Source organism: Eurosta solidaginis, chromosome 2 (assembly GCF_040869045.1).
Source record: "Eurosta solidaginis isolate ZX-2024a chromosome 2, ASM4086904v1, whole genome shotgun sequence".
Lineage (NCBI taxonomy): Eukaryota > Metazoa > Arthropoda > Insecta > Diptera > Tephritidae > Eurosta > Eurosta solidaginis.
Window position 1 is genome coordinate 299,109,490 of NC_090320.1, and position 17,245 is coordinate 299,126,734.

A 17,245-nucleotide genomic window follows, 5' to 3' on the forward strand; every position below is an offset into this window, starting at 1 on the left:
AGTACCGAAGAAGATTTAGTGATGAGCTGTACGAGCTATACGCAGACATCAACATAGTCCAGCGAATTAAAACGCAGCGGCTGCGCTGGCTAGGCCATGTTATGCGAATGAAAGATGATGCTCCGGCCAAGAAAGTGTTTCTATCGGAACCCGCCTATGGAAGCAGAGGTAGAGGGCGGCCCCCACTCCGTTGGAAGGACCAGGTGGAAAACGATTTAAACTCCCTTGGTGTGACCAATTGGCGCCGGTTGGCGGAGCGAAGGAGCGACTGGCGCGCCTTGTTGGACGGCCATAACCGTTTAGACGGTTAAGCGCCAATTAAGTAAGTAAGTAAGTTCATACTTAACAAATAAAAACTTATTGCTTCATTTGAAGATTCAGCGCACCGTCAGTAAAAGGAATTGACCACATTTACTGAACGGAAAGAAAATCTGACAGCTCAATAGACGGTAGACTGATTGTAAGCTAACTATTTAAATGCAAAAAAGAAAAGGCCTACTAAAATCTAAGCATCTGCATCATTACTTGTGAGAGAGAAGATGCCACGTGTGCTGATATTAACTTCTGCTAAAGAGGTTACAGAATGGGGCAGCAAGTGTTCTTGTATCGTACAGAGTAGTTACAGTGCCACGAAGTCATAACTCATAAACATGACAGGGTAAACATGGCAGGGTATGATGTCAAGGCTATTCTATTTTTTATTCATTATGAAGCAACCCAGGAGCTTTCATTTTTATATATAGTTTTTGAGTGATTATTTGACAAAGCTGTACCTTTTCACCCGTACAAAAAGAAATATCAAAGGGAATATTTATATTTTATGGAATAAATATTTTCGTCCTTTACTAATTTTCTTCAATTGCCACACATGAGAAATCCATGGGCAACAAAAAAAAAAAGATGAACTGCTCTTCCTTGATAAAAGATGAGTTAAACCCGATGCGATAACATTGCAAATGAAAAAAAACCAGAGGCCCCTTTTTTTCAGTCGGCCCCCTTTCTGTGCGACTTTTTGAAAATTTTCAGCGGCAACACTGTATCTAACTGTAGTTCACGAAAACTACACAATTTCCAGTTGTAAATGAGTGAGCGTCAAAAAAAAAAAAAAATTAAATGCGGAAATGAGAACAGTCACTTGCAAATGAGAAAGCGAAAAAGAAAATTCGAAAGCGTAATTTGCTATATAAAAAGTTAAATAATCATTTGCAAAACCTTTAAATTACCTTCTTTTAAAAGTGGGCGGTGCCACGTCCATTGCCCAAAATTTAGTAACTTTCTATTCTGCGTCATAAGGTCAACCCACCTACCAAGTTTCATCACTTTATCCGTCTTAGGTAATGAATAATTGCACTTTTGCGGTTTTTCGAAATTTTCGATATCGAAAAAGTGGGCGTGGTTATAGTCCCATTTCATTCATTTTAAATGAGGTGAGTGCCCAGGTACTTACATACTAAATTTCATTAAGATACCTCAAAATTTACTCATTCGTAATTCAGAATAGTCAGCTGTAAATGAGATGGCGTCATTTAAAATTGGGAAAAGTTATGTGTTAATAAGAATAAGGTAATTACAAATGCGAAAGCGTCAATTGTTGTGCTAAATTATTTTCCTTTGTCCATCAATTGTTCTAAGTATTGGACCCATTTACCACAACATACCGCCCATATGTCTGCAGGATTGTAATATGTCCTATCAAAAACATTTAAAAACTTTTCCCAAAGCCGGCCTGATTAATATCAGCAATAAGCACAGTGCTAAAACCAGATTTTCGAACAGGCTATCGGTGACCCTATTCTCGGGTTACATTAAGAATTGTCACACACCAAAACAAGATCCCTTAAATGGCTCACCTGCTCTGCCAAGTATTGAAAAACCGACCTCATTTAAGTATAACGTGTGTTCCTCCTAAACGAGCCCGTCTGTTGTCCAATCTACCCAACTCCAAATATTGATATACCGCCAACTAAATTAATGTTTCGGCCTCTAACGAAATGAACCTTCCGCATTAGCAATGGGCTATTAGAAATAAGGTCTATTTAACATGGGGACTCTTTGTAACAATATTCAGATCGTATTTCAACCAGAGTTTCTCTCGTCTGCTTGGAAAGTTTGCTTTCATCATCTGCAATTATTGAGTATAGGTCTTTCATAATGTGGTTCACCGGGAGTCTCTGGGCATTTAGGGACATTTTATGGATGAATATGCTCGTCTTTTAATCATGCTGGATTTCATCACAATGCTTACGATGATATCCGCTTTTGTTCCTGTGTAGTGTAACTGCGTGAAACAGCTGTGCACGGGGATGTTCAAGTTTGCGACAATTTAGTAGAAATTACTTGTTCGGCTTTTCATCTGCTCTTTAACATGGAAACACATGATCGGCGGGTCAATTGGCTTGCATGTCGCGAGCAATGTTTACTTATCTTTCTCTAGTAAGAGAAAGGAGGATTTTTTGTGACTTTGTATTGTGGAAGCAATTTCGTGAAAGTTAACTTTTTGAGTTTCTAGTCTGTGGTATGGTTATCTATTGACATGACGTTTATATGGGTGTTTATGTACTATTCAATTTACAGAAACTTTGCTGATTATTCGAAATCATAAGCGTGAGTGTAGCAAGAGATACGATTTTTCTAAATAAAAGATATGTTCTGGGGTAACCCAAAATATTCGTTCTCTGTGAAGTTTCTTCAAAACGCTTGCTTTTTGCTTTTCCCGCCGAAGTACAATGCTCTCCAGTAGGCCATACAATAATTCCTGCCTGTTGCTCCCGAAAAATGGCGTGAGCCTCTTGCGGATTCGAACAGGAGCACTGCCGATATCAGTCGTAAGATTGTATCTCCGAATTTGCGACGGCTTCTATGTTCATAGAAATATCACGAAGAAGTTAATGAGCGGTGTTGAAATCATCACTTATGTATCTCAACGTCGGAATAAGAACCTAGAACGCCAGCCGATATTATATCGAAATTTGACCTCATGTCACTTGTTGTCCTTGGGAGATCGTCCCAATACCAATGCGTTACTCACAAACAAAAAAATAAATGGACCCCTGATAAGAATACAGTACCTTGAAATATATGGGTTATGGATCTGGTGGAATATTTATCCCACTCCCTATTTTTTTATGTGCCAGTGTAATCAACCAATTTAAGATAAAATTACCAGCAGAGCTGGGTTGGGCGACTGTGCTGTGTGTGACGCTAAAGTGCCGTGTTATTATCATTGTGGTTGTTGGTGTTTTTGATGAGCGTGTCCCAACAGTTTATGGCAAGTATATTCTCTAGCAACAAGGAGCTTTGTCAACATATTTAATGTTGTAATTAATACTTATTGTTGTTGTTGTCACAACAAAGCCAACAGCTTTTACGGTAATCAAATACGATGGCAAAATAAACATAAAGGCGGACATTGGGACCAACGCCGTAACAATAATCCAATAAGATATAAAAACAAAAACAAAATATGTATATAACAAAAACATAAAATATCACTAACATGTACGGCTTGAGACTTTTGCAAAATAGACGCAAGTTGCGTGCGATATTCCCAATGCTATTGATGTCATTGCAGTTGTTGTTGTTGTCGTTGCTGCTGTTGATTTTGATGTTGATGCTGATAGTTTGGTTGTTTGTTGTGGCGCTCTGGCTGTTGCTGATGGCAATTCATTTCTTTTATGTTGGACTGTTGTCGACATAGTTCGCATTGGGACTTCCATGTAGCTGTTGTTGTTGTTACTAGCGTCTCGCGCATTCTTCGTGTTTCTGTTGTTTTATTCATTATTATATTCGCTCTTGTCATTAGTGTTTTTATTATTGTTACAACTACCAACAAAATTAGTAGCATGCTTCTTCGATGTTTCGTAGTTGCTGTTGTTGCTGCTGTTGGACAAGCGTTACTTTTTTGCATAGCTGCTGGATTTTCATCTGTAATAAAAAGAAAATAAAGAAATTCAAAGTGAGTAAGAAAAAATATCGAAACACAACTACTTTATATAAACACTTGCGTGCAAAAAATAGCAGTAAAAATTGTTTATGAGTTTTATAAGTAGCGTCCTTCTTTTTTTCGTAAATTAGAAAACAGTTTTGATGAAAATTAAAATTTTAAAATGTTTTCGAAAATTAGAGAAATTTTTAAAAATTATTCTGAAAATTTCCAAAATTTCATATAAGATTAGAGAAAATATTTTGATTATGCAATTTTCATGAATTGTATGATAAAAATTATGTAGGAAAATTTCGAAAGTGTTTTCGAAAATTTTTTAAAATCTTCGGGAGTAAAAATTTTCAAAATGTGTATTTAAAATTTTAGGAAACTTTTTCAGATGTTATTTTGATCAATTATATAGCGGATACTATGTAAACCAATTTCGAACGCGTTTTCAAAAAACTTTTTATTTCGATGTTTAAAATTCTTTATGAAAATTTAAAATTTATATATACAAAATTAAGAAACTTGCGAATAAAAAAAAAATGTCATATTATTAAAATTTTTCGAACTAAAAAAAAAAAAATACATAATCAAAAAACTTGGAAAATTTCATGAAGGTTTTTAAAATATCTCGAATTTTTCTCCGAAAAAGTATGTAAACCGATTTCTAAATACAAATTTGGAAATTTTTATAAAGTTATTTAAAATTTGGAAATTTTTATGAAGTTATTTAAAAACTCTAAAATTTTCGAATTTCTTTGAATACATTTTCGAAATTGATATAAATTTTCGAACTTTTCGAAAAAGTTTTAGACATTTGTTTGCGTAGTTTGCTAAATAGAATTTTGAAATTTCAACAAAAGTCATTTAAAAAACGTATAGTTCTCACTAAACAACTCATTTAAATCGCAATTTCTAAAAGTTAAATAATGATTATTTAAAAATTTTGAAATTTGTCGAACAAGTTTTCGAGATTGGTTTACATAGTTTTTTTAAATACAAATTTGGACATTTCCATTAAAGTTATTCAGTCGCTCTAAATATATTTTCGAATATTTTCGAAAATGTTTACGAAATGGGTTTACATAGTTGACAATATACAACTAATTAAAATCGCAATTTAATTATAAATTTGGTTTATGTTAATACTTTCCATAAATTTCGGTTGAAAAATTTATTAGAATGGTGCTCTGAAAGGTTTCATAAAGTTTTCTGAAAACTTCTCGGAATTTGTAAAAAAGTTTTCGAAATAGCTTGCATAGGTTTTGTTTTAAAAATTCAGAAGAACTGCACCCTGAAATGTTTCTCAAAATTTAAAAATTTAAAAAGGTTCATGCAAATTTTTAAAAATCATATATATTATTTCTAATTGCTGTTTTTATGTACTGGTCCTTTTTTCGCTCTTATTTGGAATCCAACTCTATGAATAAAGTTTTGGCTGTAAAGATGCAGATTCGGGCTATTAGCGAGTTTTGGGCAATTTTGGTCGTAGTGCTTTTGTTTAGCTATATTTTATTAAAATAATTTGTTTAAAATAACCGATTGTGAGCACACACAGAAATCTATTTGTATTATGGCACTATTGTGAATATTCCCACTGCGTTACCGGCAGTTGCTATTTTACGCTAGATGGCAGCGCAAGTTGTAAGTTTTAATTGATTGACTGCAGTTGCTATTATATGCTAGATGGCAGCGCAAGCTGTAAGTTAATAGAACAGCTGATTTCTATTGAGACTTTTATATTGGTTGAGCAAGATGCGCACGCGTCAGGCTCGTATCTTAACATTTTTTCGAAATGGCTCACATTAATTTCTTTGTATAATTCCTGAAAACTTTAATACAAATTAAAAAATTTTAGGAATATTTTCAAAAACTTTTCAAAATTTTTCGAAAACGTTTTCGAAATTGCTTTACAATTACGTATTTGTTATACATTTCATTAAAATCGCATTCTCCTTAATTTTTTTATAAAAAATTGAGAATATTTAAATAAGATTTTTAAAAACTTCTCTAGTCTTTAAATTTTTTCGAAAACTTCCTTAAATAGTAAAAGTGCTACTTTGAACTTAAAAATGTTTATGTTTGAATGTTCAATGGTGTATTCAATTTAACTTAATATTTAAGAATTCATGTGCTTAACACCGGCTCATAATAATTGAATGAAATAACCAAGAAAAAAGAACATACAAGCAGGATAGCCTAGTGGTTGAGGCTACTGCAATTTCACCGTGTGATTCGCGGTTCGAATCTCGGTGAAGCCTTTGATAACATTTTGCCTGATGATGACTACGTGGCAGTTTTCGAAATGGTACCATCGCGATATACCAGTAAATGTTTCTTTCTTTTCAGTTTATCTCAAAACGAAAATAATAATTGAATACTTAAAAATTTGTTCGAAAACCTTTTCGAAATCGTTATACGTAGCTTTCGTGTGAAAATTCTTTAAAATTACATATCCGCAAGGCTTTCCAAAATTTTATATACAAGTTTGGAAACTTTCATTGAGATTTAACTTTTCGAACTTTTTCGTATGTAACTTATAAACAGATTTTTTTAGGATTAACTAAAATAAGAAAAATAAAACATTTGCAAATCATTTTTGCTATTATTTTTTTACTAGCCGGTGTTCATTTGTATGTACGCATATCCTTGTAAATATGTCCTTAAATAATTTTAATAATAAAAACTGAAATGAATTGTCAACATCCTCGCTACAACATTGCTACGAATGTGCGAACGAACGAAATAAATGGCGACAATACCAGCAATGAAATAAATAAATAACATAATAATAATAAAATGTAAATGTGGCGCAGCAAATGGACAAACAAACCGACAGACAATGAGGACGCGCAGGCTGCTGGAAATAAAGCAAACAATTTAAAAAATTGAACAGCTTCCGAATAAAGTAAGAAAGCCAGAAGACAAAGACAATTTAGCTATTTTGTTTTTATAAGTTTTATTTAATTTAGCTGTTTTGCATAGTAAATGCTTGGGCAAATTTGTATAAAAAGGGCAATAAGATATCTTCGATGCTGAGACGGAGCTTTTACTTTTGCGGCGTTGGCATTGTTTTCCATATTAAATTGATGTAAAATGAAAATGCTGAGATTGTAGCTAATGCCGTTGAAATTTATTTGCGTATCATTTTTTTAAATTAAATTTTAAATTGGATAGTTTTTGCTGGTTAGTGACGCGTAAAACAAGAATGAGTGCTTAACCGAGAAACAACCAGTTAGTAAAGGAACCAAAACGTTAAGCCAAAAGACTTCACACAAATAAAAAGTTAATAGAATGGAAAAATTATCTTATGAAAATTAAAAAGTATATTAATAAAATATAATAAAAAGATGATAAAAAAATTTTAAGGACTACTTTTATATAAATGGACCAAAAAATAGAAGGCAATTTTTCCTTTAATACAGACATAATCTTGTTGAATTTTGACTAAAAAACTTTAACAATAGCTCTTGTAAAATAATTTTGCGATTTAAAATTATAAAGGTGGAGCGCGTGTTTAAATTTTAAATAATCAATTAGTTAATCCCAAGTACACGGTTTGCCTTAAATTGAAAGATTGCGCTCCACCATTATAGTTCTAAATCGCAAAATTATTTTACAAGAGCTATTGTTAAAGTTTGTTAGTCAAAATTCAACAAGACTATGTCTTTATTAAAGCAAAAATTGCCTTCTATTTTTTAGTTCATTTATATAAAGGTTTTCCTTAAAACTTTTTTATCATCTTTTTATTTTAAATTTTTTAGTACTGCCTACAAAAAGGCAATTGCAACTTTGATTAGTAATTTAAGTAATTCCTAGGTGAAAATTCTTATCCTTATTTATTTGTTCAAAATAGCAAGATTTCAGAGAATTTGTGGAATTATCGCTGACAACACTGGCGAAAACAAAAGAATTCCACCTCGCATCATAACAAGAGAATTCCACCTCGTTTGCCAGCTACTTAATTTGCACAGCTGAAAATCGTGGTGAAAGTTGCGTACGCCTAAAAGTATGCAAGGACGCGCATTGAGTTGGGCCTTCAACGAGGTGGAATTCTAAAACGCCTGCAACACTCAGGAGGCTAGCCATGAAGGTATGGCCTAATCTTCTAAATAGTTCGACTAGTGCGTTACGTAGCTCAAAATTTTTGATCAAACATTGCACTGTCACCGAGTTTTAAACTATATTTGAGGTTTCAAGTCTCTAGATATCCAGAAAGTTAGTAAAAAACGATTGTAAGATTCCCAATTTAAAATTAGTTTTCTCAATATCTCGATCCATGCGCCAGCTACCGGAATTTTTTGGATAAAATATTGCATTGCCACCAGGTTCTGACTTACGGCTCAAGTCTCATGTTTCTAGCTAATCGGGAGTTACTCGAAAATCGATCGCAAGATTCCCCCTGTTTTCAAATGATTTGCAGTTATCTTGACTAGCGCGCCACCTAGCGGAACTTTGTTTTCTATAAGTTGTATTGTCACCAGGCCTCAAGGCCAAGTTTCAAGTCTCTAGGTAACCGGGAAGTTAGTTAAAAATGGATTGAAAGATTCCAAAATTAAAATAAATTTTCCTAATATCTCTATCCATGCGCGACCTAGCGGACTTTTTTTGATCAAATGTTGCATTGTTACCGGGTTCGGACCCATAGCCCAAGTTGCAAGTCTCTAGCTCACCGGCAAGTTACTCAAAAAACCATCGCAAGATTCCCCTCGTTTTTCAGGGATTTGTAGTTATCTCAATTAGAACGCCACCTAGCGGAACTTTGTTATATATATTAATTATATTGTCACCGGGTAACGAACTATGTGCTAATTTACAAGTCTCTCCGTAACCGGGAAATGAGTTAAAAATGGATTGAAAAATTCCCAAATTAAAATTAATTTTCCTAATATCTCGATCCATGCGCCATCCAGCGGATTTGTTTTGATCAAATGTTGCATTGTTACCGGGTTCTGACCGACGGCACAAGTTTGAAGTCTCTAGCTCACCAGCAAGTTATTCAAAAATCGATCGCAAGATTCCCCTCGTTTTTCAAGGATTTATTGTTATCTCACTTAGCGCGCCACCTAGCGGAAGTTTGTTTTCTGTAGATTGTATTCTCACCACGTCTCGAACTGTGTGGCAAGTTTCAAGTCTCTAGGTCGCCAGGAAGTTAATTAAAAATGGATTGAAAGATTCCCAAATCAAAATTAATTTTCTTAATATCTCGATCCATGCGCCACCTAGCGAAATCTGTTGGATCAAATATTGCATTGTCACCGGGTTCTGACTCTCGGCCCAAGTTTCAAGTCCCTAGCTCACCGGGAAGTTACTTAAAGATCGATCGCAAAATTCCCTGCGTTTTTTCAGGGATTTTCGTTTATCTCGATTCGTCTGCCACCCGGCGGCATTTTGTTTTCCACGAATTTTAGTGCCATCGACTCGCAAACTATGTGCTAAGTTTCACGTCTCTGGATCACCGAAAAGTTAGTTAAAAGTAGATCGCAAAATGTCCATGAATTTCCTTGCACCACCTGGCGGATTTTTTTTCACTTGCATTGTAATGTCTCCCAGATCTGAACTATGTTCTAAGTATCAAGTGTCTAGCTCAACGGGGATTTACGGAAAAGACTTTTCCGTGGGTCAAAAATTCATATGGAAATGAGGGACAAACATGAAAGGGACTTAATATAAAGGTAATATTAATAATAAAAAACATACCAATGTCTCCTATTAGTGATGCAGAATGTGCGACAATAGACCATGCTATAAAAAGTTTAGCCTAAATTCCTAAATTTATTTGGAAAATTTTGGCCGGAAACAGAATTTTTTTTAAATCGGACAATTACATTACGACTAACCTTTCCATATATGTATGTCGCTTAAATTAAAAATGGGAATTTAAAATTTTTAACAGGAGAGAAATTTTTTTGTTGCGTAGAGTTCAAAGAAAAACAATGCAATGAAGCCGTCGCGGCTCCTATTCCACCGCTATCGGGGGTATCTCAGAATGGTGTCCTATATGCACTTAATTCTTACATCTCCAAGGGAAGGCTTCCCGCAAGATGCCTTCACCATTATTTCCTACGCCGGTGGTTGATAATGGCAACAGATTATGGCCTTTCCATGGGCGAATAGGTATTCGGCGACCTTATTACAATATGGACATGGCAAATGTAAGAAATATTGGAATACATATCTATGGCATTATCCTTCCGTCTGTTTTGTACAAAAATTACTGTGTTTGATGTTCGCTAAATACCTGCATTTTGATGTGAATTGTTTTTTGTACCTACAGTTTAGAGCCGTAACAAAATTATCAAGTTCCTTGTTGGTAGCACTCAGGACAAAGACTCAGAGCTGCTGATAGCTATTATGAAAGCTACGCGTTTTCGACTCGGTTGCCGAGCTTAAGAGAGATAAACTGAAGAAAGCTGCAAACGTGTCAAAGCATCGCGTTTAGAACTGCCACAGGATGTGTTCTTATGATATCAGAATATCATCTGCACAACAAAGCAGGAATACTATCCGTAAAGGGGAGAATATTGATGCTGAACAATTTCTATAAAATTCCCAGAAACCTGAGAATTCAGACAACTGATTGATGCAGCCCCGCCTCCTAGGGATATAAAGGGACATCTGCACCAGCGCTACATAGAGATTTAGCACAAAAATGCAGCCTTTTGAACTAAAACAGCACCAAAGTGCCCTCAGCCTCAAAAAGAGTCGGCAAATCCTTATTCCGATAAATGCCCGGCGAACCCCAATATTCAAAACTCGCACTTCCAGGGAACTCACACAATTTCGATCTGGACGCTATGATAGGTTAAATAAAAATTAAATGTAAGGCGCGATAACCTCAGATGAGATTTTAGGCCGGGCTTCTCTTCCATTTTGCGTCGTGCTCCTTTTTGTTTTTCCTACAAATTGGCGTAATGGGATCAACGAAGTGCTTTCAAAACATTGCTGAGTGGCGAACCTGCGTAGAAAAATTGTATTCCAATTGTCTCTAAAATTTTTCTTGTTGCTTTGTACGGGCTCTGAACTCAGGATCTTCGGTGTGGTAGGCGAAACACGCTACCGTCACACCACGGCGGCCGCCAAATAGGTTAAACTATTAAATATTTGGAGTCACGACTCTAACACCTATGTTTGTTGGATGCGACCCCAGTTTAGATTGGGTTTTCTTGGACTCCCGTCAGAGGTTATCTATGAAAATTTGTGCTTGATCACACCCGTTTGATGTGGTGAAGAACTGATACAAGAAGAGTAATATCTTAAATAAAAGGGTTAAAAAATACTGTAACGAATTTTGGAAAATTCCGATAGTTATACACCTTCTGCTAACGTTCGAATCGCTGAACTGTCGAATAAATAACTCTAATATTCAGTATTGCCAAATGGCCTTTATTGGGACTACTTTGGGCGTAGTACAATTATACTTCACTACCACGTACTTCACAACTAATTGCGTGTTTAAATCCAACTGAATCTTGATTCCTCAGCTTGTGCTGATTTTATACTCTCGGTTATCTCGTTCGCCAATTCTCCTAAGATCTAGTCGTTTCACGATAATGTGTTCTAGAATAGGAGTACCTCATGCTTGGTTACCAAGCTATATACATGTATATTTGTAATTTATGCTTTTCTTCTAGCCATAACCGTGTGTAATTACTTCTTCTCTTAGCTGATGACTACATATGTGTATGTGTGTTGCTTGGCTTAATGTGTACATAAGAGTGGCTTCTAGCCCTTTTTGCTGTTGTGATCATTTACTAACAGCAAATTGATGCTAATATTCGCCACAATACATAACTAAAACCATACCCATGCCATTTGGCGAATACTGCAGCAGAGCAGATCATATCCAACAACATAAGCAAGTTTTATTTGTTCATACCATTGCACCCACAAAATTTTAATTTTCTTCAATTTGTTTTTGAATTAATTTATTTTAATGATAATTACTCTGTTTTGCCACGAACGTCAATTTATTAACCGAAATTAATGGGTTGATATTCACTCTGGTAGCGTGAAATATCATCATTACAGCTAAATTCAAACGGTTAAGATGACTGCTCTTCTTCAAAGCGTGATTTTACCTCGCATCTGTTCAGTTAACAATATTTCACGGAATTCATTATTAAATTTTGATGACAGTAATAATATTTGCAATCTGTTCGTTCAACCGCGAATTATCATGACTATCACCTTGGATACGGTATTGAGCTCATAAAATTTATAAAAAAAAATAATAAAAATTAACTATTAATAACTAAGATATCGTGTTCGTCCCCAATTGTACACCTGAAAACTCTTTCTTCCTCATTCAATTTGATCAATTGTTCAACCTAGAAATAATTTTCTAAGAATTATTGTAGGAAATTTTTCAGACTCGTTTATTAAGCCTAAGACGAAGTTAGGCTGATGCTTGAAAATATTTGAAGTGAGTAAAAATTGTGTTTCATTTAAATTTGTATGCCAGACTTTACTAAATTGCAATTGATTGTTTAAAAGTATTTATGCTTACAGCAAACTGAGTAGCTTTCCAAGAATGCTTTCAGCAAATCAAATCAAAAGAGAAAATAAATTTTTTTTTTTGGCAAACATATTTGTGCATAACTAAAAATTAGTTGTGCTTGAAGTTGCTCTCCTTTTTTTAATCAAACAAATTATGTAACGCAAAACAATTTAGCTCATTTTGCACTGAATGTGATGTTGGTAAGTAATATTACATACACACAGGTAGATATATTGAAGCATAAACTTTCACATTATACTTAAGGACTAAAAAAATGATGATCTGGTCACACACATACATACAATCATACCAGCATGTATAATAAACAATATATTATCAATGGGGTCATATTACATACTTGTTTTCTTCAAGTATTTTAGCCATACATAGCCATAGTGCTCAATATTCCCACAAACACCCACACACTCTCTTAAAGAAATTGTTATTGCCCCATCATTTTATATATTATGCAGGAAATTAAATTAATTTGTTATTTCAATGTTCGCCGCCTACAATGACCAAAGCGAAAAAAGCGCGTGTGTGGCGCTCGACTACTTACAAATGCACATCCATTTTTAATATAATTTGTTAGAAGCCTTACGGCATATATTGTTCTCATATATACATACATACATATGTTTATGCTTATTACATATAGTTGATATATCTTGTTAACGTTATAATAATGGCACTGCAGGAATCTGTCTTTGTTCATATAATAAAATCACCAATACATGCATAATAGAAGTGCGTATCTCAGTAACGAGTACTCTAAATGCTTTGTCTTTCATGCCTATTATATTGCCTTTCAATTTTATTGACTCAGTTAATCACTACTACGTGTTCTATTCCTTATTTATTTCTTCGTGATATGCGTGGCAACTGAATAGACGCCTAACGTTATTGAATATTACAAATACCTGGGCATAAATCTAGCCTCCCTCTCATGTACTGATGTACATTAGAGGGTGTAGTGCAACAAAGTTTTAAACGTTTAATATATTTACTAAAAGACCCGGCAGACGTTGTTCTGCCCTAAATTTGGCCTATCTGCATACATTTTAATAAGCTTTTTCCATCTGACTCTGCTCTCCCCCCTCTTCAATTTTCCTAATCCTTTTATTCACTCCTCCCTCCGTCTTTTTCGCTTCATCTATCTCCATCTTCGTCTCATTCTAACTCTTTCTCAATCTCCTTCTCTCTTTTCTCTTCTCTCAATGCCTTCTCATTCTTCTGCATCCCTTATTGCCTGTCCCAGAGGGTGGTATTTATTTTATTCCAGCCCCAGTCCCAGTCCCACTCCGAGTCTCAGTTCCAGTCCCACTCCGAGTCTGAGTCCCAGTCCTAATCCTAATCCCAGTCCCAGTCCGTCTCTGGATAATATATTACTCTGTACTAAAGCACTCATCAACAGCTTTCATTTGATATCCATACTCTATAAACACATTCTAGGGGTACTCGGGTCCACGTTTCGGCCTATATCTCGAGACCCTGTACGTCGATTGCAACCAAAACCTATATAGTAACCACCGCGTAAGGTTTACGCAACTTGTGTGAAAGTTTGCAGATTTTCGTTGCTTTTAAAATTCGGCTTAAAAATTGCACATGGAACAACTAAAGACCCTCCTGAATTAAAAAAAATGTTAGAGTACCTCTAAATAGCGGGCCCCCTCAGAAAAAAGTCTCTTATTAAATATCAACAGAAATCAGCTGTTCTTCAAAACTTACTGCTTGTGCTGCCATCTGGCGTACAGTAGCAACTGCCCGTAATGCAGTGCAAATATTCACAATAGTGCCATAGTACAAATAGATTTCATTGTATTCGTTTATTTTAAACAAATTATTTTAATAAAATATAGCTAAACAAAAGCACTACGACCAAAATTGCCAAAGATCGCAATAGCCCGAATCTCCATCTTTACAACCAAAACAAAAAAGCTATTTACAAATTTGGATTCCAAATAAGAGCGAAAAGGGGACCCGTACATAAAAACAGCAATTAGAAATAATATATATAATATTTCTCCAAGCATATTAATGCGCTTCAATTAGTTAGCAAACAAATAATAAAAAATAGTTATAAAGTCACTCCCTGAATTTCGATATATGATCATATAATCATGCTCAATTATATGGTTGGCTCATCTCATCAGCTGATTTTATTTTTTTCATTTCACTGGCATAGGGATTGTCCAAAGGAGATGGCAAACGCAAAATCTAACCAAGCACATTGACAATAATTATTGCCGTGGTAGTAAATTTTTTATTAAAAAATTATTTCACATCACTTTAAGTTATGTTTTTAGAAAATCCATTTAATTTAGCGCTTGATTTTCCCACAACACACAAGAACTGCTTCTTTCCATTTTATTCGCCACCAACACGCAGATTTTGATAATCTAAACGATATATTGTTCCTGTAGAGAAGGGCCGACCATATAGTTGAACCAAACACAACCAAACTACTTTTTTGTGATACTTAAAAAGAAAAGATACCCACAACCAAGTTCTCGTGAAATTCGATGCGTAAATATACAGGTGTATGTCTGGAAAATAACTTCTTTGGGTTAAATAGAACTTAACCAGGGTTTAAGGTTAACCCAAAAAGAGGTAGCTTTTCAAAAAACAAATAGTTCCGAGCTTCGTGAGTAGAGCTTAGTAGGCTTGTTATAGGTAACAACACATATGGTTTTATATTCGGTAATAATTATCGATAACAAATAATTATGGGCGATTTATCAGTTTGTAAGCGTTTTGTTGTTGCCGAATCATCGGCTTATCGGCTTCTTATTGGTTTCATATCAGCTTGTCATAGAAGGGTTACACATTTGTTATAAATCCAAGGTTAATAAGCCCTTGATAGCGCGCCTATAAATATTCCACACATTTAGGATTAAGAACATATAGAAGTAGTATGTACCTAATGGTGTATAAAGGAATAGCAACAAAAAGGCAACACCTAGAGACCAATTGCAGAGCGAGCAGCGGGGCATTCATATGGCTGAGTGGTTAAAGGCCTTTCTGCCTTTACAGTAGTATGAATGTTGCAGATTTGAGTTCCTGCAAACTAGCTGATGAAGAAGTTAAATTCAGAAACATGCCGCAGTAACCATCGCCGTTTGTAAACTTGACAATTTTTCTCTAATATCAATAACAAACAATTATTTTATTTTGTTTAATTTAATTTAATTTAATTTTATTTTATTTGAACTTAATTTAATTTAATTCAATTTTTTTAAATTTAATTTAATTTGATTGCATTTTTTTTAATATTATTTTATTTTATTTTATTTATTTTGTTTAATGATTTATTTTTGTTTTTGGCCATCAGTATATACTGCTATTTTATATTATTGAGCTCAAGGCCGGATTAAATGAAACACTTTTAATTTTTAATTTAATTTGTTTTATTTTAATTATTCGTCACTATTTCGACTTCACTCTAAAGTTTTCATCCGACTGCATCTTCAAATGCGGTTTACTTAATTAAATTAAATTTAATTTTACTTTATTGTTATTTTTTATATTATTTTATGTTATATTATTTTCTTTTATCCTATCGTGTTTTATTTTATTTTAACTGGTTTTTAAAATTACTTTTATTTCATTTATATTATAAATTTTTTCAATTCATATAAGTCTAACCAAATAAGGTGCTAAGATATTGTGGCGAATTTTGACATCAATAAATAAATGCACAACAACAAAACCATTAAAGCAAGCTTCAAAAATACATTAACCATCATTTACCCACATACATACAATGCAACGAAGAGATAACTCACACACAGATGTAGTCATCAACCGAAGTAGTACTCACGCATACACCCGCATATGGCTATAAGATAGACATAAACTTCAAATATACATGTATGTAGCTAATAACCAAGCAAGAGATACAATTGTTCTGGAATACAGTTTCGCGAAATGACTAGACCTTAAAATCAGTTTTGATTTAAACACGCTATTGGTTGTGAAGTATAATTGTGAAGTACTACTCTCAAAGTAATCTAAATAAAGACCAATTTGCAATACTAAATATTGGAGTAGTTTATTTGACAATTTAGTGAATCGAACGTTAGCAGAAAGTTTGGAATAAGTGGAATTTCCCAAAATTCGTTACAATATGAAAATCAAAGAAATACTTAAAAGAAACTAATTTCAGCTTAAATCTGAATACTTTAAACGTTCTTGGTTTTTGTAAACACTTTTTGTATCAATAATAAAAATTGCGTACTTTACTTCTTTGTCTGTTTATTTATTCATTATTTTCTAATTTTCATTACAATTTTGAACAGTATTACTTTTAAAGTAACAATCCAATAACAAAGCAGTTGTATGTTAATTCTAAGAACAGTGGGAATGCCATTTTTCTCATTTCGTGTTATAAGCAAATGCTTGTGAGGCGCATAAAGATAAAATAAATACAGATGCCTTTATCCACTCAGCCATAGGAATACCCCGCTGCTAACTTTACAATTGGTCTCTAAGTGTTGCCTTTTTGTTACTATTCCTTTATTCACCATTTAGGTACATACTTATTCTATATGCTTTTAAATCCTATTTGTGTGGAATAAATATAGACGCGCTCCTAGTCACAGTGGGTTTATAACATTGCTTTTATAAGAAGTTCTTCCGCTGTTCACTATTATATCAATATTGTTATCTTTTATATATTATTATTATTATTTTTTTTTTCTCGGACGTTGTGGCAGCGCACTGCCCTCAAGTGGCCCGATGAAACCAGGCTAATCCTGTTTTATTTGTTTTTTTTAATTCATACATACTGTTTTTTTTTTGTTTTTTTTTGTATCCTA

General features: G+C 34.0%; 1 protein-coding gene across 3 annotated transcripts in view; it reads right to left on the reverse strand.

The window, feature by feature from the left end:
* Positions 1 to 339: 339 nt before the first annotated feature.
* Positions 340 to 17,245, reverse strand: part of dpr3 (defective proboscis extension response 3) — a 663,598-nt gene continuing 646,692 nt past the window's right edge. For all 3 annotated transcript variants that reach the window (XM_067768746.1, XM_067768745.1, XM_067768747.1), the window contains exon 9: positions 340 to 3,924. In XM_067768746.1, the coding sequence (XP_067624847.1) occupies positions 3,563 to 3,924 (362 nt within the window). In that variant the 3' untranslated portion in view covers positions 340 to 3,562. The remainder of the gene's footprint in view (positions 3,925 to 17,245) is intronic.